General features: G+C 46.3%; 1 protein-coding gene across 3 annotated transcripts in view; it reads right to left on the reverse strand.

The window, feature by feature from the left end:
- FLI1 (Fli-1 proto-oncogene, ETS transcription factor) overlaps positions 1–23,100 on the reverse strand; it is a 120,512-nt gene that overhangs the window by 91,070 nt on the left and 6,342 nt on the right. Inside the window, exon 1 of one of the 3 annotated variants that reach the window (XM_040631039.1) lies at positions 21,812–22,101. The exons of the other annotated variants lie outside the window; for them this stretch is intronic. Within the exon in view, the coding sequence (XP_040486973.1) occupies positions 21,812–21,829 (18 nt within the window). The 5' untranslated portion in view covers positions 21,830–22,101. Of the gene's footprint in view, positions 1–21,811; positions 22,102–23,100 lie in introns of those variants that run through there. 3 annotated transcript variants of the gene reach the window in all.

The following is a 23,100-nucleotide window of genomic DNA, read 5'->3' on the forward strand; positions in this document are numbered from 1 at the left end:
CTCTTAGACGGTGCCTTCTGGGAATTTCCTCCCTCCTTGCACAGTCCCTGCCCTGTTTCCTCAGCCACATCACAGGTGCACGTACTTCGCCGGGTACTCTGGTTTGGGGTGCACTTGGAGCAGGGGTGAAGAGGGTAATCTCCCCCATCGCTCGAAGTGGCAGCAGGAGGAAACAGGGCCTTTCATGTGGCAGGCTCGGGCATTCTCCCCGGAGCGGTACGTTCCCCGGAAGCCAAGCCGGTGGGCAGAGGCCCAGGCCGCCGCGCTGCTTCCTCCCCACCTTGGAAAATTACACAGAGGGCCGCTGTGCCCACTGGCTGCCAGGCAGATGCCCTGCTGCTTTCTGAAACTATCCTACCTCCTTAGAATGAAAAACAACAATGTGCCATGCCCACAGTGACGAGCTTGCCCTTTCCTCTTCCTCCTCCCTGCCCTGGAAAAAGTACAGGATCTGTAAACAAGTCATTAGATTCGAGATCCTGCCCAATTTAGACTCTTTGTCTCAGTTTTCTCCAGAGTAAACTCGTGGTCACACCCACCCAAACCAAGCAAAGCCCAGAAGGAATGCAGAGCCCTGTGGCCAGGCTAACCACAGCTGACCCCACGATGCCCAGGGCTCGGCGCACTCCCTGCGCTGGGAGGGGCCCGCAGGAAGCCCAGAGAGCTCAGGTTCCAGCGGGAGAAGAGCAGTGCCCTTGGACGGGCAAACAGCTAAGATCTCCGTCTCTGGGTTCAATTCCCCAAAGCCGTTTTAATTCTGCAAATGCCTCCCCAAACTATCAAAAATCCCAAATCCACCTCCTTTGAAGTCTGGCAAGAAAACCCCCAAGATCAGCTTCTCTTTTATTCCTGTAACTTCCCGTACAGGCAGGCTTCTAGAAAACAGAGGTTGGAGAAAATGAAAGTCAATGCCAAATACTAACCAGACAGAAGACTAACTGCTTTTCCCCACAGCCCCCCACCCCCAGCTCTGGCATTATGGGCTGGGGAGCTGGGCCCCTCTCCGGCTGCTGAAGATCTGTTTATTTTGCACTCCATAAAGGGAAACCAGGCCCTTTTCTGACATTTTGGCTTGGAGGGGGTGGGGAGAAAAGGAGGTCCAGAATTTAAACTCAAAACCAGATCAACTTCTCTAAATCTCCTGGTGCTTTTTCTGTGATTCTTCAATGGGCCACATCGTAGGAATCGGGCTTTTAACTCTCCAAGCCCATGATGTCTCCATCTCCAACCCCCTGCGAAAGCCCTAAACAGCAATGACCCCTTCTTGACTTCCAGCCACGCCAGTGTGCCCCAGATGAAATTAGGGACAGACGTGCTCACAAGCCGCTTGGCAGCTCCCGGTTCCACCACCAGCCTTACTCTGCCTCTCCTGCCCGCCAGCAGGGAAATCTATGCCTTTCTGCCTGAAACCATGATCTCCTGAGCAGGCCGGTGGCTTCCTTTAAACAATGAAACAGGGAATTTCCTTTGTCCTGGAAATGTTCCGCTTGTCATCCGCATTATCCTTATCAGCAGACCACAACGCAGCCAGGAGAGGCCCCCGTGTGCCCAGGACCTGTGGGGTATCATTGCAAAATGTTTTCTTCGCTTTTTCCTCTGCCTTGAATTCAAAGCATGACCTCTACGAGTGGAATTCAATCAGGTCAGCTCCCAGATTCCCCAGTGGGGAAATAAAAGTAGCACAGGCAAAGTCTATTGTTTCGATCTCAAGAAGGTAGAAGTGTTGTTTTCTCTCTTTTGCATCCAAGTAAATGAGGTGGGATGGGGGACAGGGGAGCTAATGAGAGGACCCTGGAACGCTGTTTAAGATCTCGGTAATAAAATAGCGCCTGGATCCTGCATCCTCTCTGCATTGACGGAAGGTTCTCCCCGAACGTGCTTGGCATCTGCACGTCGGTCCTTTGCGGTGGCGCTGGCTAGGGGAATGCGATTCATTTTCTATTTGGACAAATTGGAAGCTGGATTTTTTTTTCCTCCCCCTTTAAACAACAGGAGAGCAATACAGTTAGGAAAAGGGGTGGAGGCATGTGGAAACACCAGAAGGCCAGAGGAATTGCAAAAATAAACTTCTGCTAATGTTAACACTCTTGTATTCCAGGGCGGGCATAATTAATTGTATATGTTGAGTCACTTAGCAACCTCGAGCTCTTATTCTGAAAAGCTCAAACTATTTCACATATGTAGTGAGCAAAGTCTTTGGGATCAGACAGACCCTACCAGCTGCATAACTTAGGTCAAGTCACTGGAGTTTCCTATGCCTCAGTTCCTTCTCGTTGGTAAAGCGTGTCTAATAATAGATGTATTCCATGGGCTGCGGTGGGAAAGAAGTGCTAAAATGCATTTAAACGCTCAGGACAGCGCCTGGCCCATCAGTAACTACTCAATGAGGATAGTTACTGTCATTCTTACTATGGACATTACAGATACCGCCTGCCAAAGGTTGTTTTGAAGTAACGATGAGGTAAAGGGCCCAGTAATTCCAGGACGGTCTTGAAAGCCATTCCCAGTTCTTAATCACAGAGCTTTCTCTGACGTTCTAGCAAACGCCACATATAGATAGCAGGCCTCCTCAGTAGGCGTTTTGTTGGTTTTTTTTTTAATCTTGCAAAAGGCTTTCATGGCCTTCTTTATTACAACATCACTTTGAGGTGAAATTATCACTGGCAGAATCTCCCCGTTCTGTAGTTGAGGAAATTGAAGCATGGGGAGACCCAGGCCCTTGCTGAAGGACAGACAGTGCCTCCTATCAAAGCCAGCGAGCATGGTTTCCAGAGCTCTGTCAAAGTGCTGCCTGGCTTTTCAGGTGAGGAGTTATACGAGCTGACACCAAGCTGATTCCCCCAACCGGAATTCTCAAAGGTGGAAGTCAACCTTCCAGAATCTTCTTGCCCTTGACCTTTCTGGACGCATTGTACGTAGACGTGTATCAGCCAATACCTAGGTATTCTCTGCACTCAGTAAAACACTGGTCTGGTAATGCCTCCAGAGGTCATTGTCCTCTCACAATATTCTTTATTACACTTTGCTTGCCTTGACTGCAGAGGAGCTCGGCTCAGAAAACGGCTCATGGACGCACAGATCATGCCTGGAGGGACCGTGGGGAGAGAGATGAAGCTGGTGATGCTGAACGTAGCAGTGCCGCGGAGCGGCTGGGTAGGAGAGCAGCCGCTTCGTTCATTCGCTCATTCTGCAGAGACTTACTGAGGGCCTGTTTCATGCTTGCTCCTTCTTATCACTCAGGGTTCAGCCTAAATGTCACTTCCTTAGGGAAGCCTTTGACCTCTGAGACCAGGCGAGGGCCCCGTATTATGCTCTCCTGAAGCACTCTGCACTTCCTTTTTCACTCTTTGCACTTACGACAAGTGGCTCAGTATCCGTCTTCCCTCCTTGGCTGTAACATGGCCCAGCAGGAGCCCTGCCTATCTTTATTTACTACCGTATCCCAGCACCAGGCATAGAGAAGGTGCTCAATACATGCATGACTCTGTGCCGGGTGCTGAGTCTCAGCGAAATACTGGCAGAGTCTGCCCTCAAGGAGCTTGTGCAGACATTAAAAACCCACACTTGGGTGCTTATTCAAACAACGTAACAGCAGTAACCGAATCACCAGGGTCACAGAATTGCGTTCTATGCACACTACCTCGCCTCATTCCAGATACAACCTGAAAAGAAGTTTTCAAACTGAAGAGATGTTCTTCTAAAAATGCAGGAGCCACAGAAATATTGAGCTAGTGATGGACTCTACGGAATCGGGATGAGGCTATTAAGGATTCTAACTGGCCATTCCCTGGGGTCTGGGGAGTGATCTGTGTTTAATATCCCATCTGTAGGGCAGGTGTGAGTGGGAGCAGACCACAGTGGTCCATCACGCCTAAAACCATTCTGCGCGTTAGGCTGCAGGGAACGCTGCCTTGTTTTCCCTGTGGCATCCATCCTTCTTGGTTTCAAACAGTTCAACTCAGAAATGCATGCCAGAGATTTAGCAATGGACACAGGACTGGCCTTCACAGTGATGCCAACCTTGAAGGCTTTCTAAGTGAACGCCGCCGTCCATCCGCTCATTAGGTCTCCCCTGGAACAAGACTACGGTGTTGATGCCTCATGGTAATTCCAAAGCCACATCAGGTATAGCATAGGATTCCTACTACCCATGCGCGAGGGCCACAGAGGAAAGAGAGAACTTGCTTCGTGTTTTGGAGATAGCGAGCGTTTGGGTCTTGGTAACCCAGAGTACCACGGAACAGTACAAACCTAGGGAAAACTCATTGGAGGGAAATTGGGGTTCAAAGATCGCCACTCCAGCTGGTTATTTGTTCAATGAAGTTGGTTTGTTCGTATTTATACGTAAGGGGAAATCTTCCTACAACAAATTATAGGGATCTGGGAACTAGAAAAGCCAACCAACTGTTAATATAATGGAGTCTTACGTAATAGAAAATCATATATTCACGGAGGCACAAAGCATTAGAACTGAAAATGACCTTCAAAATAATTCAGCAGAGTGCCAGTATTCGAAAAACGAGGAAACCGAAATCACCATGTTGTATAGGATCCTCTTTGACTCAGGTCATTTTTCAATGAAAATGTATATATGAAAAGCCCATACCTTTCTTTGACAAGTCCAATATACATTTAATCACAATTTGTGAATATCCCTGCGATAAATTCCAAATGCCTCCACTTCATCGAAAGGAAAAGAAAGCATTATATTCTTAACGGTCAGCACAGGATCGGTGAAGAAGCCAGGAGACTACGGGATAACCTCACTTGCGGCTCTAGGTCAACAGAAGTAGTACCTGGAAAATGCTGGACATTTACTTTTCGTTTGGTTCAACCTTGGTCATTAAGAGTTAGCGGAAGTGCTAGTCTCCAGGTGAACAACACATCGCTGACTCAATAAAAATAATCCAGGTAAATATATCCTCTGACTAAATTCACATTTTAAGATGCTTTTGATCTGAATTATATAGACTTGTACTGTCCGAGAGGGAGTTACTAGTTGCATGTGGCTATTTAAATTTAGGTTAACAAAAGTCAAATGAAATGAAATTAAACATTTAGTCCCTCGTTGCCCCAGCCACGTTTCAAGTGCTCAGGAGCTCCTTGAATACCAGGCTAGTGGCTGCCATTTTGGACAGTGCAAAACAGGGCATTCTACCTTTATAGGGAATCCTACTGGGCAAGTCCAATAAAAACAGGTCTCTACATCTACCACTCTCCTCTGCCTTTGAGATACGGCTAAGGAAGATGAGACCTGCTGATGACATTTCCCAAATCCCTTAAAAACTGTGCAAGAACCGTATCTATCATGAAGCTTCCCACACATTAGTACTCTTGAGAGAGATGTTTCCACCTTCCACCGCCCAAGGAAATACTGTTCCTTTCTACCCAAATCGAATTTAAAATCAGAAATTTAGAGTTACTTGGAAAAGATTAGACATTAGCTCTTCCCAAATGTGTAAATGTTTAGGCAAGACGTAGGACGTAGTTAAGACAGCAGCATGATGAGTTTGTCCAGAACCGTTATATGAGCCAACCTCACAGAGATAGACACCACCATTAAACAAAATGAGTTGCATGCAAGGTGGTATTTATTTCCATTGTGTGAGCAGTGCTTCAGAATTTGAAATGCATATTCGAGGTGCTCTCTCAACTCTTTACCTTCACTCTATGGTTTTGCTCTAGAAAACACAGACTGCCCCTTGAGCACCACATCAAAATCTTGGTGGCCATTTGTTTTCATGGGCAAAGAACACAGCAAGACTGATCTTAGTTACACCGTGGTCCCTGAAGAACTACAGAGCACTATTGGAGCAACTCAGTGTCCCACCCCATGGACTCTGAAATCCCAGTTGTGTTGGCTAGGAATAAAACTCATATATAATTCAACACATTGAGAAAAAAGATTTAAGGAGAAGCTTTGAATCTCAATCCTAAATGTCTGGATGAACACTTTAAAATGAACTGTCAACTTCATTTTCCTTTCTTTATTTCATTGTGTAGCTCCTTCAGGTTGGGTAGAATATGGACAACCACTCTTCGTCTTCACCTCTGGTCACGTAATCCTATCTGGGTGCATGGTATCACCTGGGAGGCAGACATACAACCTTTCCTAAAATATTGATGGCGCACGATGAGACTAAAGACCAAGTCTGCTTTGTCTAATCCCATGTGGGAAAAGAGCCAGGATTATTCCCGACTTCAGCACTAACAGAGGTGACATCGTCGAGGCAGATGACTTTCGTTCTGCTGGTCCTTCCCCCACACTTCAATCAGGGAAGCCTATTAGCGGCTCCGATGCTTAAGACAGGCCAACACGACCCCAGCAAATTCACAGCCCTTGATGGAGGGAGTTCAGTTCTCCACTTCCTGCCACGTTGGAAAACTCTGCTTTCTGGAAGGGGATGGTAAAGTGGAGCATACAGAGAGACTGAGAAGTTAGCTCCACTCTGAATGAACCGAATTCAGGCCTGGTCCTTACCGCCTTCACTCACGACCACAAAGACACAGAGACAAGAGAGGAGGCGGCACAGGTGAATCAGTCAGGAGAGCCAGTGGGGGGTCTGGGTAGCGGGGTGAGCATTTCAAAACTGTTCCCAAGGGAATGTTATAAAAGATAATGTGTTTCATATTTCAGGAGGGCTCTTGACTCTTTAAAAGCAGAGGCAAACTTAAAAAGAAAAACCTGAGTATAGGTTGGACAGGAGAATTTTGTTTCTCTGGTATTTTCAGTGTGACACACTCTCTTTATCAGCAGCACAAGCCTGGAATTCCTGAGACTGCACTCATATCCTGAATTCAGTTTTTACGTAAAACCTCCATTGATTGGGATGGGAGTTTTGCGAGTATAACAATGGCCGGATACGAGGGAGGGAAAAGAGGAATATGTGATGTTTGGTCCGTACTGATGCATTCAGAGGGGAGAGTGTCTTTATAGGCAACGAGATATGAATAAGTAGGTAATTGGTAAAATTTACCAGATCCAAGTAAGTCTTGGGAATCATTAAAAGTAGAAAAAAGCAACCCCATGGATTCCATGGTAGCAACATTTATCATCTGTTACGTTCAAACACTGACTTGGATGCGAATAATAGGAAAGGTAACAGTAACAGCATTTACACAGAGCTTTGCAATTACAAAGTGCCTTTACTTCTGTACTTCTTTTGATTCTTACAATTAGCCAGTATGGCAGCTGGAAAACTTAATAGTACTTATTATTATTATCATTAGTATTCCTATTTTACAGATAGGAAAGGAGAAATTTAGAGAACTTAATAACTGGCCCAAGATCGCAACTAGTAAGTGGGTTTGAATCTAGATTTTCACACTTCGAGTGGCACATGGCTTTCAGGGAAACGTTCTACCACTGTCATAATGGTTTACAAAACCCTCCAGCATCTCGCTGCCAGCCTTCACAAGATTTTTGTGTCTCCCTTCTTAGGCAAGAAGCACCACACAGCACACAAAGCACTCCCACATTACATTGTGTGAGCACAAAGTTGTATTTTGTAACTCAGGCTGACTGAATACTATTAACCAGCCCCTGACAATAAAGAGAGAAGGATGATCCCCTAGTAAAAAGTTCAAATAAGGCCCCAGAAATGAAAATGTTGCATGATTTACAATTGACAAGAACAACCATATAATGAGCCACCCAACAGTCAAGCTGTAGCAATTAATTAATGCCTTTCTTGAAGAAATTCAAAGCAACTCATCGCTCCAGAATTTTTACCAAATCCATGGGAGAAGAGGGTTACTGCTAGCAGTTTTAATCCTTTTGGGTGGATGGAGAAGCTGAGGTTAAGAAAGGGAGAGTAACTTGCCCAAAGTCATCCAGCCAGCCTAAGGCAAATCAGGAGCAGAACTGAAATTACCCAATGCTGGTACCCACTTTGGTGCTTCAGAGAGACAGATGCACAGACAGGCTAGGGGACCCCTCGCCCGGGGAGCACAGATCTGCTCGGTCAGACACTTCTGCATTTAGTGCAGAGGCGGACCCACGTAAGCTCATCATCAAAGCTTATTAATGTCTATGAGGAAGGGGTAGAGAACAAGGCTTGCTGTTGCAAGAACACTAACCCCCTCCAATCAGAAGGGAGTTGAAAGCAGCATTAGCATCTGGAAAATGCCACTCCACCTGTTGCATCTCCCATGAGACTGACCACTCAACGGACAGCTTGTCGATGCTGACTGGCTGCATTAGGAAGAACTCCTGTGTTTCATGTAACGCTCTCCTGACCCTTCTAGAAGACTTGAGCTTAGGGCCAACCCTCCCTCCCAGTGATGCATCCACCTGCAGCGATACCCCTTGTTTTTCCACAGGAGTTCACCTTCACGAAGCCATCAGTCTCTCTCTTTCCCCTTGGAAATGTGCATGTTTTTGGCACACTAGTTAAACATTCTCCCCTGTTTCCAATTATTTTTAACAATTAAGCATGCAAATGTCTGAGCAAAATTTATTAAACTTCTGTGGGCTTTAAGGAGGGGGGGGGAAAGATGAACCAACATGAATCTGAATCATCAAAGAGCTCTTACAAAACCAGCATTTTGAGCCTTTAATTGGAAGTGAATCAGAAACAGGCGTGTGAAATTTCCCATGAAATGCACTCAGGGTTTAAAAATCAAGGAGAAAAAAAAAAGGTGCTCTGGGCAGAGAAGAGTCTGGGTCATATCCACTCTAAAGTGATGGGAAGAATTGGTTAATTCTGATAAGCTCCAAACCCAGCCCCACTGCCTGATCCTGGCTTGTCGACAAGACTTTCTGGGGCAAACTCTAAGAAGGCAGTGACGATGACCATGGTATTCTTTACCCACTATAGACCCAGTAAGGATATGGAGATCCACCAATCTCTGAAAGCAAGGGCTCACAGGCTCTAATGTCCAGAGCAGCAAAGTCACACCTGGATGCCTTCACGGAGGCACCCTGGAAAATTCTCCGCATGCCAGTTTTCCTGAAATGACATTTCCAGAAAAGTAGTCTGCTCTTTCTCCCTTCCCTTTCTAGAAAAAGTGCAAAAAAACACAGGTGCCCCTTAAGTTCTTGACCTCTGGGAAGGCCTTTGTTGCACCAAAGACCCTATTAGAACAAGGTTGCTTGTGCCCTTTGGCCCAAAATGCTCTTATGGAAGAGAATTCCAAGGTTAGTATAAGGTTCTCTACAGACAGGATTATCACGGCTGGGGGAGCTGCATGAGATAACTCATGGATCTATGTTCTAGGATTCCTCACTGGTCACGGACCTGGTACAGAGCTCGTGGCAGAATACAGTGCCAGGAAAAGAGAGCCCTCCTGCTCACACAAGGAAGGGCAGTTACTTCCTCCCCTTTGGCATTGCCAAAGCAGATGATGTGAGCCTTAGCACCCCAATCATGCCCAAACCCACCCTCACACACTCCCCTCGTGCCATACAGTTTCTGAGTTACTTTCCTTTTTGAAATACCCTTCTGATCTCTTTTCATCTAGAGATGATTACATTGAGGACTAGGTTGGGAGAAATCAGTGTGAATTAACAATGGTGAATTAACCCTCTCCTCTTAGAAATATCTCGCTTGCCTGGGGAGGTACATTTCAGTTTCAATTTGATTTCCATGTCAAATCAGTGATCTTTGCAAAAAAAAAAAAGGAGCGAGAAAAGGTGACTAGTAACATTTGGGTGGCTGCATGATTGCTTAGCTGCCTGGCTGGTTTCTCTGGAAAGTGCCATCTTCAATTCCCCAGGAGTATTATACAGCTGTAAGGAAATAAGACAGGTGAACAAAGAAAGCATGAATTCGTGAAGTCTTGATAACTTTGCTCCTGGAAACACCCGATTGCCAGTGTGTTGTTTGGGCGCAGGAATACCCGAGTTCTGCCCGGACTATCTTTTGCCTGGTTCTCGTCTTACAACACATCCCATCCTGAAGCCTCAGTGATCTCTTCTGTGCATTGGCCTCTTACCTTCTAGAGTACTGGGGTGTACTATCAGTTGACAACTTGGGATACTTGCCCTAGGCGATGTGACAGGGATGCGGATAGCTCCCTTAGTCCTGTTCCCTATTTCTCCAGATTATGCGCAAAGGTTTTTCAGAAATAATGTGCACAGCGGGTGGTGAGGCCGAGTGGTAAGGAGTGAGATGGCATCCTCCAGGCAAGAGAGGAAAGCACTGCCTTCATCCCAATTTCTGGAATTTCTTCTTCAACTGACGTCAATGACCCTTTGGATAGACTTCAAAGCTTCTTTTCTTATAGGCAGGTTTCTAGAGTTAGAACTTCAAACATAGCTAGAATGAAATCTTCAAAGAAGAGGGTTTCTTTGCTGGCCCGTGGGGTTGAGTTAGGTTAACAAAAGAGCAAACCCTCAATACAGAGGGTTCCATGTAACTCTTGAAGCTGTGCCTATGTGTATGGGGTGGGGGGTGCTTGTGTGGTGTTAGCTAGGAGAATGGGCGCAATTTCCCCCTTTGAATGAAATCAAACTACCACTAGGATGAGTTCAAGTGGCTCATTGACCCCTGATAATTGCACGTGGGGTCCATCGTGCTACCGTACAACAACACATTGTGGAAAACTGCAAAGGCGGGTCCTCGGCCCTATGCACTGAGAATGAACGTTTTTAAATAATAGCTTCTTCGGTGCTAAATTATGTTTGGTCCCAAGTATCCTTGGAGCTCTGGTTTTCTTTGTTCTGCCAAAGGAAAAAGGAAATAAATCAGGAAGCTGGGCCAGTCCACAGGAAGGCTCTCTCGGGCTGATAAAGGAACCGATGGGAGGTAGCTGTGGGTGCAGTTATGTCAATCAGCCTTGAAATAACAAGAAATACTCTTCAGGAGAAACTGGAGCTCAAGTTAGCCTTTCTCGATGGTTTCCTTTTACCCTTGCAAAACATTCCCTTCTTTGTGTTTTGTATAAGCCCCCAATCTGGGTTTGTGTTTTTTTTAAGTGTGTGTAGTGTGTGTGTGTGTGTGTGTGTGTGTGTGTGTGTGTGTGTGAAAGAGCATGAGAAGGAAAGCAAGAGTTAGAACAAGAGAGAAAGGGGGAGGGTAAAGGAGGAAGCATTGTCAAGGCAAAGAAGATGCTATTCTCTATTGAGCTACAAAACTCTGTCTTTTTATTATCTCGTTAGCTCATGAAAGTAAAACAGAACCTGTTGGTTTCATGCTCTCTTGCCTGCTCTCCATTACACCTGCTAGAAAAGTCGACCATGGACTCTTACCTGGGGGCAAATACAAGCCTTAGGCCTTCTTAAGTAAAGGGTGGTAGAGAATTGAGATAAACCATGAATCTGACCCGTGCAGGCTAAGGGTGGAGTCACTTAGACTAAAGGACACAACAAACAACATAACCTACATGGTAGGTGGGTTCGACTTGCAGCCTAAATTTCATCGATGTGTGTATCAATCTGGCGACAGATCACTGTGGCGAAGCTCCATGAGCTTTGTAGGCAAACAGGGTTAGGTTCAAATCATTGCTTTTCCACTTTCTACCTTAATGACCTTGGGTAAGTGACTCCACCTCTCCAAAACGGAAGTGCTACGTGCATCATAGGGTTGGTACAAGGATCAAAGTGGGTATGTCTATAAAGGTTAACACAGATATTGGCACATTTTAAGAGCTAGAGAAATAGCTTTTTTTCCTTCTGATGACTCTGATTGCTCCTGCTTCCTCCTCATGCTATCCCTCCTCAGACGGAAGGTGAGTGAGTCTCTTGCTCTTAAGCAAGAAGTCGGGAAAGGCAGGCCTTAGCTAGGGCCATTGGGGTTCATGTAAAATAGTGGGTGATACAGTTTCAAACTGAATTGGGGCCTTTCAGGGTTGACTCTGTTTTTGCCCATAGCCTAGCACCACTTCCTGTTTTAAGAAGAAGAAAAAAAGCCTTCCAGAAAACTCATTAAGAGGCTCAAAATTCTTCTTGGACATCAAATAAGTCCTCAAAATATCGTTTTTTTAAGAGTTAAGTGTAAATGAATCAAAACCAGACGAATTCAATTTCCCTTCAATTAAACAGGATTTTTTAAAAGTCCAGGGGAAAGGCGCTTGGGGCCAAATGTGTTTTGGGTTTTAAATGAGACCAAATTTTGGAAAAGAGTGTAAGACCCCATAGCAGAATCAGGCCCTATTCTTAGTTTGCATTAATGCAAAGGGATTAGCACAGCTCCAGTGTCACTTGGTAATAAAAACAACGAGCTCACAGAAAGTCACAAAGCACCTCCTAAGAGCCCCAGGCTTCAGCTGGCCTCAAAGATCACTCTAGAATTTAGCCCCAAGATTGTGGGGAAGAGCCACATGGTCCAGATAGAACTTCTGTGAAAGGCTCAGTCAGCCGTGCCCCCAAATAAGAAATGTTTCTAAAGACTGCCAGCGACCAGAGTTTTATGAGCATGGAAGCTGAAAGGAAAATTTGAAATTATACCCTCACTGTATGCACCAGAAAACATTAAGCATGAGGGATTTTACTTGAATTTTGAAGGACTGAAGTCACTTGCCTAAGACCTCATTGTTCATTTACAGCAGAGCTGGGGCTGGAATTCAGGTCTTTGGATCCTAGGCTGGACAGTTTTTCTCTGTATTTACTACAAGGTGAGACCCTAAAGTCTCTGAGATCAGCACATTTGGGTTAGAATGCTGGTGCCCAGCCCGTTTTTTACAAACCTATTTCTAAAGTCCCTATTTTTTATGTCTGTTTTTTTTAATTTATAAAATTAATATACACTAGTGATTTAAAAAATCAACGGCTACCTAAGTTTATAGTGTGAAAAATAAAAGTCTATTTCTCTCTGTCCAGAGGTAACCACTGTTAATAGCCTCTTGTATATTTTTCTAGAAATTGTCAATGCATAACCATCCATATGTGTGTATTTTCAATTTTTTTTTTTTTTTAACAAAAATGAGACCACAGATTTTGTAACTTGCTTTTTTCCATGTGACAATATACCCCGGGGAACTTTCTAAATCAGTGTGTATAGACAATTGATTCTATCCCACAGAACAGTCCCCTGTTGATGGGTGTTTAGATTCTTTCCAGTTACGATGGTACAATAAACATCATATGCATATATCTTTCATATCTGACTGCACATGTCTGTAAGCGAAATTTTTAGAAATTGGACTTGTTATCGAATTTCTATAAATATTTAACATCTCAATCGATGTTTCCAATCCATGTTTCCAATTGACGTGTCCTCCAGAATGATTGTACCAAGCTAGACTCCCACCCGGCATCAGGCATTACTAAGCTGTTTTAATCGTTGCGATACTGCGCTCATAGGTGATAAATGTGGGAATTTCATGATTTTCATTTCAATATCATTAGGCACATGCTTGAAATTCTTTTCCTATGTCTATTGGCCATTTATATTTCTTTTTCTGGCATTGTCTATCATAACATTTTTACCTACCACTCTGCTAACCAGTCTACATTTTTCTTATTAACTTGTAAGAAATCTAGTATCCTAGGACATTTGCTTTTTGTGTTATGCCTGAGAAACGGTCTTCCTCAGTTTCTCATTTCTCTTTGCACTTCATTTATGGTGTTTTTCTCTGTGTTCAAATATATGTAGAGGACTTACAGCTGAGAAAGCGAGAAGAAGTCCTTTCCTTGGCCGAAGCCCTGGTTTTCTAAAAATGTCCATACAACAGACTAGTATCGCCAAGAGTGAGAGGGCAATGGAAATTATAAGCTGGATGTTATCCTTGGGAAAATGTGCTTACATTTCTTTAGAGTAAAAAGCCACAAATGAAGATTCCGCCCAATGAGTATTGCTGCTTTTGGAATCTCCAATAGTCAGAGCTTAAAATCCAAAAGGAGGGAAAACTCTATTCTCTAGAAGTTTGGAAGAAATACTATAGACATCTTGTTCTTGTTCCTTTAGGTGGAATTCTGTTGAGAACTGTGCCAGGCCATACCGTTCAATTTGGGGTTGAATGAATAAATGAATGAGTATGAATTAAGTAATGAATGCCTAAAGGCAAAATGACTCTTCGGGTATAAGAATTTAGATTTAACTATATGCATTTACCCAGATGGTAACAGCATTAACTTAAAGACAACTCATAAGCTGAGTAATTTTACAATAATAACTGTTGTCACATTTCTGCTACATGAACAATTGTACAAAATTGTTCATTCTCAGACTCCTTCACACCTAAAATCAATGAATACCCCTATATCCAGACCCAACAAATCTGCTACTGGAATGTTAGATTCCAGGAGACATGTGAAACCCACACGTGTCTAGAAACTCAGGGTTAGAGCTCCCATGGCACCTGTAATGCTGGCCTCCTGTATGTGTGCACTGCGATGTGACATAGGTCTTTCATTACCTTGGACACATACTACTGTCTGCTCTTGTGAAAACATTTCAGTTTTCAAGTCTACATTCTCTAGGAGGTCACTTGAAATATTTATATACTCTGGGATTTTGGTCATGAACTAAATGGCAAGTACCTTGTTTCCCAAAGATGGGAACTGTCTTAAATATGTCGGCATTTTTATAGACATAAGCGACTTGGAAGCTGCCGTTAAGTGGGACAGATCTGCATCTGGAAATGCATTGGAACACTTAATCTCTGATCCTGTTTGGAATGATGGCGCTAGCTGAGTTTCTGGTTTGCTTGAGTGAAATTTCAGCGTGAGGTGAAATTTCAGCATGAGGTGATGGGTACAACCAAACTATAAAAGCTTGCCAGGCCTGTGTGACTTTCTATCGAAATTTGATTTGAGTCTCAGGGAAACAACCTTTCCTTTTGTCTCTTCTCAATTATTATTTGCTGACTCATTCTCAAAAGGAACTAAAGCTGTACCCCAGGATAGACTGTCCAGTTGAAAAGATGGCTTGCGGTGTAATCTCTAGAACACTGAGACAGAGGACACATTTAAATGAATGGAAGGAAAATCACATTTTTTTGAGCTTTGGTGAAATAGAGTTTCTCCTCCTTCCCCTAACTCCATATTTAATAAACAGATATCTCTAAAGACAGCTGAGAGCATGGTCTGGTTGTCTGAGCCTATCACTGGCTGTCTAATCTTGTCGACTATTCACTTCTTGTGGCCTCTGACAAGTGATGGAACCACTCCCTTCTCCATTTCCTAAGGAGTTGGATGCTGACAGGAAGGGTTCCATTCCTAAGAGATCTGTACAGCTGTGTTGGTCATCCATCTCTTCAAAATTTTGTGATTCCCCCTTTCTATACCAAAATTCTTTGTTACGGTATTGAAGGTCCTCCAGAATCCAATCCCATCCAATCTTTCCACTCTTACCTTTTCCTTCATATGCATCCCCCCACCCACCACCTCACCAAAGTATTCCTATTTCTGAGAAAGCCCCTAAACGATATCTTCTTGTGCAAGTCCTGCCCATCCTTCATAGCCTAGGTCCAGGTCCACCTGTGCCAAGAGGCTGTGTGTATAGAAAAAGCAAGTGTTCTGGGGGCGCCTGGGTAGCGCAGTCGTTAAAGCCTCTGCCTTTGGCTCAGGGCGTGATCCCGGCGTACCGGGATCGAGTCCCACATCGGGCTCCTCCGCCTGCTTCTTCCTCTCCCACTCCCCCTGCTGTGTTCCCTCTCTCTCTGGCTGTCTCTCTGTCACATAAATAAATAAAATCTTTAAAAAAAAAAAGAAAAAAAAAGAAAAAGCAAGTGTTCTGGAATCAGAAACCCTGGGCTCGAAACCCAACTCTGTCATCGATCGGCTGTCACCTTAGATAACTTACCTAACCTCCCTGAACTTTAACGTCTCCCATCCCGAATTATCTCCCACAGGGCTGTTATGAAGATTAATTGCAAAGACTTATGCAAAAGTGCTTTGTAAATGGAAGGGACCATATAAATAACTATTGGTGTTAGGTCTTTCTGTGTCTCTCCAGTTGAAATTGCTCTTTCCTTCCTTGAGGCTAGCGTAACACTTATTGCATTCCACTGTGCACACACCCAGCTTATCCTCCTGCTCTGTCTCCAGAACTGCAGCCCTTTGGCCACTGGCATTATATCTTGACGGCACTTGGTTACCCTGCATTACAGTCATGCAAAAGACCTTACTGATTTGCATGGTTGCTGACTTGTGTTAATATAGTTGGCATCAGCTTATGATGCCAATGAGGCTAAGGTTATAGATCCCCAGAAAGCCGGACAGCTTCACACAGTAAAGGGTTATCCCCTAGACTGTCTAATCCCGCCAAACTTCCATGACATCAGCGCTAAGGGTGACTGTATGGGGATAGAAAAACCCCACCCATTGCCTCTGGGAAACATCTCAAAGGACATAGGCTACTGCTGTTGGGTCTATGACGTCAGTAGAAGAATCAGAGTGACATCACTTAGTAATACCATCCCATTGATGAACTGATACATCAGTGGGATGAGCACTTTAGATATAGATCATTACAGCAACAGAAAGTCTTCTGCAAGGAAAACACACCTGCACAGATCTGAGGTTACTAGAAAAGCTGTTATTCCGGTTGATGATTTTGCGAGATTGTGTGTGTGTGTGTGCGTGTACATAGTGACCAATGTCCTTTAGCCTTCTCAATTTGTCACAAAACAACAAGCCAAAGATAGAAAGACTGTTTTAACTACAGGCCAAAAAAAGAAAGCCATGTTATTCAAAACAAAACAAAACAAAAACATTACTCTAGACCTACATAATGTAGCTAAATGTCTAAAATGAATGAAAATAGTAGATTTTCAATTCTCACCCTAGATAGTTGGTCCCTAATCTGAAAACCTGTCTATCAAGCTTCAGATAGAATAAGACTTCTTTCAGAGAAGACTAGGAAGGCCTGAGTATTGACTAACCATTTGAGGATATTTTTTGAAGTTTGAGGTAGGATAAAGGCCTCAGTCCATTAGAAATCCTGCCTGGTGATTCATCATCATAAAATTTTTCCCTTTTTTTTTTTTTTTTTTCTGGAGCAACTCAGTACTAGCATTAGACTAATGTTACATTTCTAGAAAATAGACCTGGTTTAAACCAATCACTTTTTAAAACCAAATGCCAGGTAACTGGTTAACCCCAAACAGAAGCAGACATTGAAACCTGAAATCTTATTTAATGCAGTTGTTATTTAAGACCTACTTACTATACAGTCTGAAAGATGGGTCTATAAGTTATGTTGTAACTTATGTTATATTTTGCTTAAGTAGTCAAATATTCAATTATTAAAGGAATTGAAATAGGAATTCAGCCCACCTGTCCCCAGTCTGTAGAGGGGGCCTATTGGCTATTTAAGCAAAAATCCTGTATTTTTTGTGGTCTCCTGGTAACAGAGACATTGTTTGTCTATAGGAAAAGGATTTATTTTGGAAAACAGCTATGTAAAATCCTACCTGAAAATTTGGAATTTTTTTAAAAGTATGGACATAATTCAGGATGGTAGTAATACATTTTTCAGTAAATAACAGATATGTCTTTAGTTCAAAGTGCCAGATTCCTCATGGTTTTTCTTTTAAAGGCTTCTAGGTCTTTCTCTGTCTGCTTCTCTCTCACACATACATTATTTCCAGGATTCTATAATTCATGGTATTGTAATGAAAGCAAATGAAATGTTCACGAAGTGGTGGAAAGAACACTAGCCTGAGGGTTAGGATCCCTAACTTCTCCTCTCGACTCTGTCAGTAGTTAGCTGTGTGATCTTAAGTAGTTCATTAAATAACTCTGGGCCTCAGTTTCCCCACCCATAGAATGTGCATATGGAGCTCAATAATCTCGAAAGTTCTCCAGTTGCAAACCTACAGACTGGACTTTGAATGGCAGGAGAAGTGGAAGGAAGATTTTTGTGGAATTTATTTGCCAACAAAACAGGATTCACCATTTGGTAATTACCTGAGGAAAACACTTGAATGTGGTCATGGGGACAGAGAAACTGACAAATGCTGTCTTGCCTGGAGTTCTCGTGCACCCAGGCAATAGGAAGGTTAAAAGGGGGTGTATGGAGGGGGGTTGGCAATTCACTCTTCAAAGTCAGGGCAGCATCCTTTTTTGTGGACAGATGTATAGTCTTTGCTCCCAGTGTTCCTCACTCTGCTGGTTTCTACTCAGATACCATCCCGAACGTTCCTGACTGGATAGCACTGTCCTGCCAGCCATAACCTACGCTCCTGCCCACCCCCTTCATCCGCCACACACACTCTCTGCTGACTTACAGAACCCAGCAGGGACCTCAACCTACCTTTCCCATTGTGTTCTCCCATCATTTAGGGGATTGTATAGTGCTGCCATTTCCCAAGGCAAAGGGCAAAACCTGACAGGACCTGCTCCGTTGTGACTTTATTTGAAGCAGCCTCCCTGGCCATCCTGGCTGATACAGCCACATCACCGTCCAGCCCCTAACCTGCCTCATTGCTCTCCAGGAGGTGTATCCGTCCCGGACACAGACTTATTTACTTAGGTGTCTGACACCTCTACAAGCGTATACATTCTAGCAGGGTTTTGATAACCTATTTTATTCTCAACACAGAAAACAGAGCCTTGGAACATCATAGACACGTAATTAACATTGGTTGAATTAATAAAATACATATTATGGGACATCCAGATCTGTGACCTAAGGCTCTGACCAAGGGATCCCCACAAGCTCCTATCCCCAAGGAGAAATTCAACAAATGTGCATTCGACTAAGGTATCAGACTTTATTTAGTCCTCACTGTGATTTCTGGCAGGGGGATACTTTGGGCCCATTTTACAGATGAGAAAACTGACATTCAAGGAGCTGAAGCACCTTGCTGTAGGGCACAGGGCAACTGAGGAGCAGCTGAGAATGAACTCAGGTTTTCTGACTTTGAGTCCTCTGTGCGTTTCCCTGTTTCACTCACCACGTCTGCATCTTCTCTGATAGTCTCCCCATCTTTAATGGTACCGTGTGCATTGAATCAAGCTTTCATAGAAGGAATAATTAGATTCAATGGAAGACTGCCTAGGACTGAGAGATGCAGGTTTTGAAACCAGGTCATCTCTTGAGTAGCAACCAGTATCACGTGATCTTCAACACTGATAATATCACTGTGGGGAGCAGGGGTGGGGTAGGTGTTGTTTAATATCGCAGGTTAACTTGTCTGTTAACTCTTCTTTAAGAGTGGAATGGCTCCTGAAAATTTTGCTATCCCCAACATGATGCTCAGAGTCTTCCCAGGAGACATTCTTAGAAAGGAGGAGAGAACACGACACAGAAGGACTTATAACAAGGGCAGCAAGATTAAGATTTTGAAATCACATGGAGTTGTGCAAATTATGCACAAAATAAAAAGCTTCTGCAAAGCAATCCAGACTTCCCAGGCATCCTGGACCAAATACCTCCTTAGTGTGGAGACCCATAGGTATTTTGAAAGAGAGACATGCCTTATGTTTGAGGAAGAAACATGCAGGTGCATAAAAATCACATTCCAGAATTACTCAAAGATGATTTGTCAAGGTCACTCAAACTGGGAACACACATTCTACATTTCTGTCTCCAGACCTCAATCTGTATAGAACTGGATTTTGTGGACATGCACGTCCAGGTCCTTATAAGAGCATATAAGCATGATATTTTAGGAACAGAGGATTGGAAAGATATGCTGTAGAGGTAATGTAGTCTCACCGTTTCATTTGTACAAAGATTTTGAAGTTCAAACAGGTTCAGTGGACTGTGCATTCCCATGTGGAGACTAGAAACCCACTGGCCTCACCTTGTCCACTGTCCCCTCCAAACACAGTATTTGAACCCTTGCGGGAATAGGGTCCAGGAACCTCAAGATCCAAAGGTCACACAGGAACAGGAAACTGTGGCTTTCACACAATTTAAGTACCGAAGCATACACTAACAACTGGATCCTTCGCATTTGGGGGACTGAAGTCCCTCCTCAGGATTTGAAAAGCCACTGCTCTGTGGGTGGGTCTGCAGGACCAGGTCACCTGCATGAGAGACAAGGGCACCCCCGAAGAGGGTTTGGAGGGACTCACAGGCTCCCACCACCCACATGGAAAAGAAGACCTTCACTTCCATCCTTAGCATGAAGGACCAGGGGCCTCGTCTAAGCCTGCTCTCACTGCCTGCCATGCCAATCCTTGTGTGTGTCTCTAAAGAGGTTAGCACATCCTGGGTACACAGACCACAGCTTCCTCCATTTGCACAGGGCCTTAGAGGAGATATTGCTTCACTTCTCCTTAGGGTGTCCACATCAAGACCCTGGAGCCATCTTACCACCCTTCCGGATCAGAGGGAGTGCTTCTGGGTAAGGGCTAAGTGTTCCAACGAGGGGGACTTTTCTAGAGTGGAGCATCCTTTCACCAAACCAGGGATACACAGACACTTGCAGGCACACACCAGCATGAAGAGAAACAGGCATAAATGACCCATGGCCACCTCCAGCCCGGCCATAGAAACACTCGTCACCCCCACGCACTTTAAACTGGAGGAACCCGGACTCACACAGGCTCCCCTTAACTCAGTACAATCAGTTATCTCATCTCCAGATTTTGAAGTTCCTTCTGTTGGTGCCTTTTACCTAAGTCAGCATGTTTCAAACATTCAGAAAAAAAAAAACAACCTTAGAAAATAAAAACCACTACTCCACCCAAATGATAAAAATCTCTTAAATTCTCCAAGCACAACATCGTCGTCTCCTCTTAACTCAGCCCTCAGCAAGAGTTGATTCCTTTGGGTTCTGGGGAATGGCGGGCTCTGCCAGTCCCCACCTCACCAGCCTAATAGTTTTTCCAGACTGACTCCTGCTTGGTGTTGCGGGACAGCTTGGAAGCCAACTCCGGGTCCCATTCATTCCTCTCGGTCCTCTAAGGTCAGTCACTTTAGGGGGTGTCCCTCCTCTAGGCTCCCGGCCCCACTTCCCGCTTCCAGAAGAAGTAGGCAATCAACACTCCTGAAGTCTGACACGAAACCCAGACCCTCATCCATCCTTCTGGGCTGCATTTTGCAACTTAGAGCCAGGCGTGAGGTGTGGGGTAAGGGGGGGGGGGATGGACTTGGCAGGGCGGTCGCCGGGGCCGTCGGCTCCGAGCCCGCCACCGCAGGAAAAGCGGCTCTGCAGGGCGCGGGACCCTCTTTGGGAAGACCTTGCCCTGGAGCCAGCGCTAGCCGGGGCGCGGAGAGCCGGGGCCGGGGCGCGGGGGAGCGGCGCCGACCGAGGCTGCAGAGAGATCCCCCGCCCGCGGAGCGCAGAGGCCGGCCCGTCAGTCCCGGGGAGCCGGCAGCTCTCGAGCGCCGAGAGCTCAGCAGCACAAGTACCAAGAGGAAGGGAAACCAGCCCGCGCTGACATGTAAACAGGGACTTCCATCTGGAGGAGCCCGCTTGGACAGCCCCTCAAGCGCACTCACTTGTACCCCGATCCGCCTGCAACCCATCCACTTGCCCTCCCCAGGGCCCTCCCGGCGGGGGACCCGAGCTGGTGGCGGCTGCAGCTCCCGCCCCCGTCGCCTTCGGCCTCCGGTAAGAAAAAGCCGGCCGCCAGGCGAGTGCCCAGCGCCGGGGCCAAGGCGCCCAACTTGCCCGGTGGGAGTGGTGGACCCGGAGGTCTCTGGCCCCGGGCTTGGATCCGCACCCGAGGTCCCTAGGTTTCGCGCGGACCCCCGCCCGCAGCCCGGCCCGCAGCGCGTAGGTAGGGGCCGGGCGCAGCTTTGGGACAAGGGGTGCGGGGGAGATCGCTGTCTGTGGTGAGCCCGGAGGGTCGCCCCCGCGAGTGAGACGCGCCACCCGAGCGCGGGAGGAGACCGCGCGAAGCCGGGGCACGGAAGGAAGGGAGAGTGGCCACGTCTTCCGGGACCCCGGCGCCCCGCGCCAAGCCTGCCCGCTGCCTCACCGCCCCGACCGGCCCCGCCGCTCCCGCGCCCACTGCCCCATCGCTTACCTTAATAGTCCCGTCCATTTGGCCAAGTCTGCAGCCGAGCCCCCCAATATTCCACACATTGACCCGGTTACAGCCTGACCTCGCAGCCCCTTCGGATTAGCCCGGCGCGGCCTCCCTGGCGCCCTGGGCCCTCCCTGCGTGCCCCCCACGAGCGCCCTGCCCTCGCTCCCCTGTGCACGTTTGTTGTTGTAGCGGAGCGAAAAAGAGACAGTTAACCGGATGAAACTTTTTTTCAGCTAATTTTGGGAAGTGACTTCACTTTGCGAATCGGGGAGGAAGTCCTATCTCTCTCTCTCTCTCTCTCTCTCTCTCTCTCTCTCTCTCTCTCTCTCGCTGTCTCGCGCTCTCCTCTCCTCTCCCCTCTGCTCTCCCTCGTCTTCCCTCCCCCCACACCCCCTCTTCCTCCCCTCTGCTGGTCCTGCTTTTCGCATCACACACACTATATAAATATACCCGGAGATGCCCAGATACATTCATGCGCAGCGCACACAGGATACTTGCTCCTGGGAGATAAGAGCGAGCTGGGAACAATGCCGGGATCCACGCCCGGCGCCCGCGCCCTGATCCCCGCAAGCTGCACCCCCACCCCCAACACCTTCCCCAAAAGTCCAAAACCAAACGTCTTTGGCCTCCTTCCTTTTCCCGGGGCCGTTGGCCGAAGGTGGCCCTCCTGACTCATTCACTTTCCGTTTCTTCCCACAGATACATTCATTAATGCTTTTTCCAGCCGGAGTCAAACTTACTGGGGGTTGGGGGGGGAGTTAACTCGGGCTGGGGATAACCTGGAGCCTACTGCCGGGGAAGATCCGGACGCAGACCGAAGCAAACCAACCATTAAAAAATGCATCCAATGGGAATTTTTCCACTCGGGCCCTCGGCTGCCAAGTCGCCGCAGGCTCTGAGCGGTTCACCGGTGGACGCGGACTCGGGGCGCTTTCGGAAGGACCCCACCGTCGGGGGCGCGGACTAGGCTCCCAGCGCATTGTTAGCAGAAGGGCGCCCTCACGGGCAGCGCTCCTCGGCCCTTTGCTCCTGGAGAGTTCCCGGCGCCCGCCCAGGGCCGGGACCGGAGGCACCCAGGGCCACCTACCCGCGCCTCCTAGGGTCAAACCCTTCGCACTTTACCTGGACCGGATGGCCCAAGTGCCGGCGCTCGGTCAGAGCCGCCTATGCAATGCTACTCCGAGCACTGAGAAAGCCACAGCACCGCAGGACATTCCCTCCACGCTGGTCAGCAGGTCTCCAGAGCGCAGCACGCAAGATCGCCGCACAGACTCAGACTCCCCCCC

This window comes from Ursus maritimus, unplaced genomic scaffold, assembly GCF_017311325.1.
Source record: "Ursus maritimus isolate PB19 unplaced genomic scaffold, ASM1731132v1 scaffold_16, whole genome shotgun sequence".
NCBI lineage: Eukaryota > Metazoa > Chordata > Mammalia > Carnivora > Ursidae > Ursus > Ursus maritimus.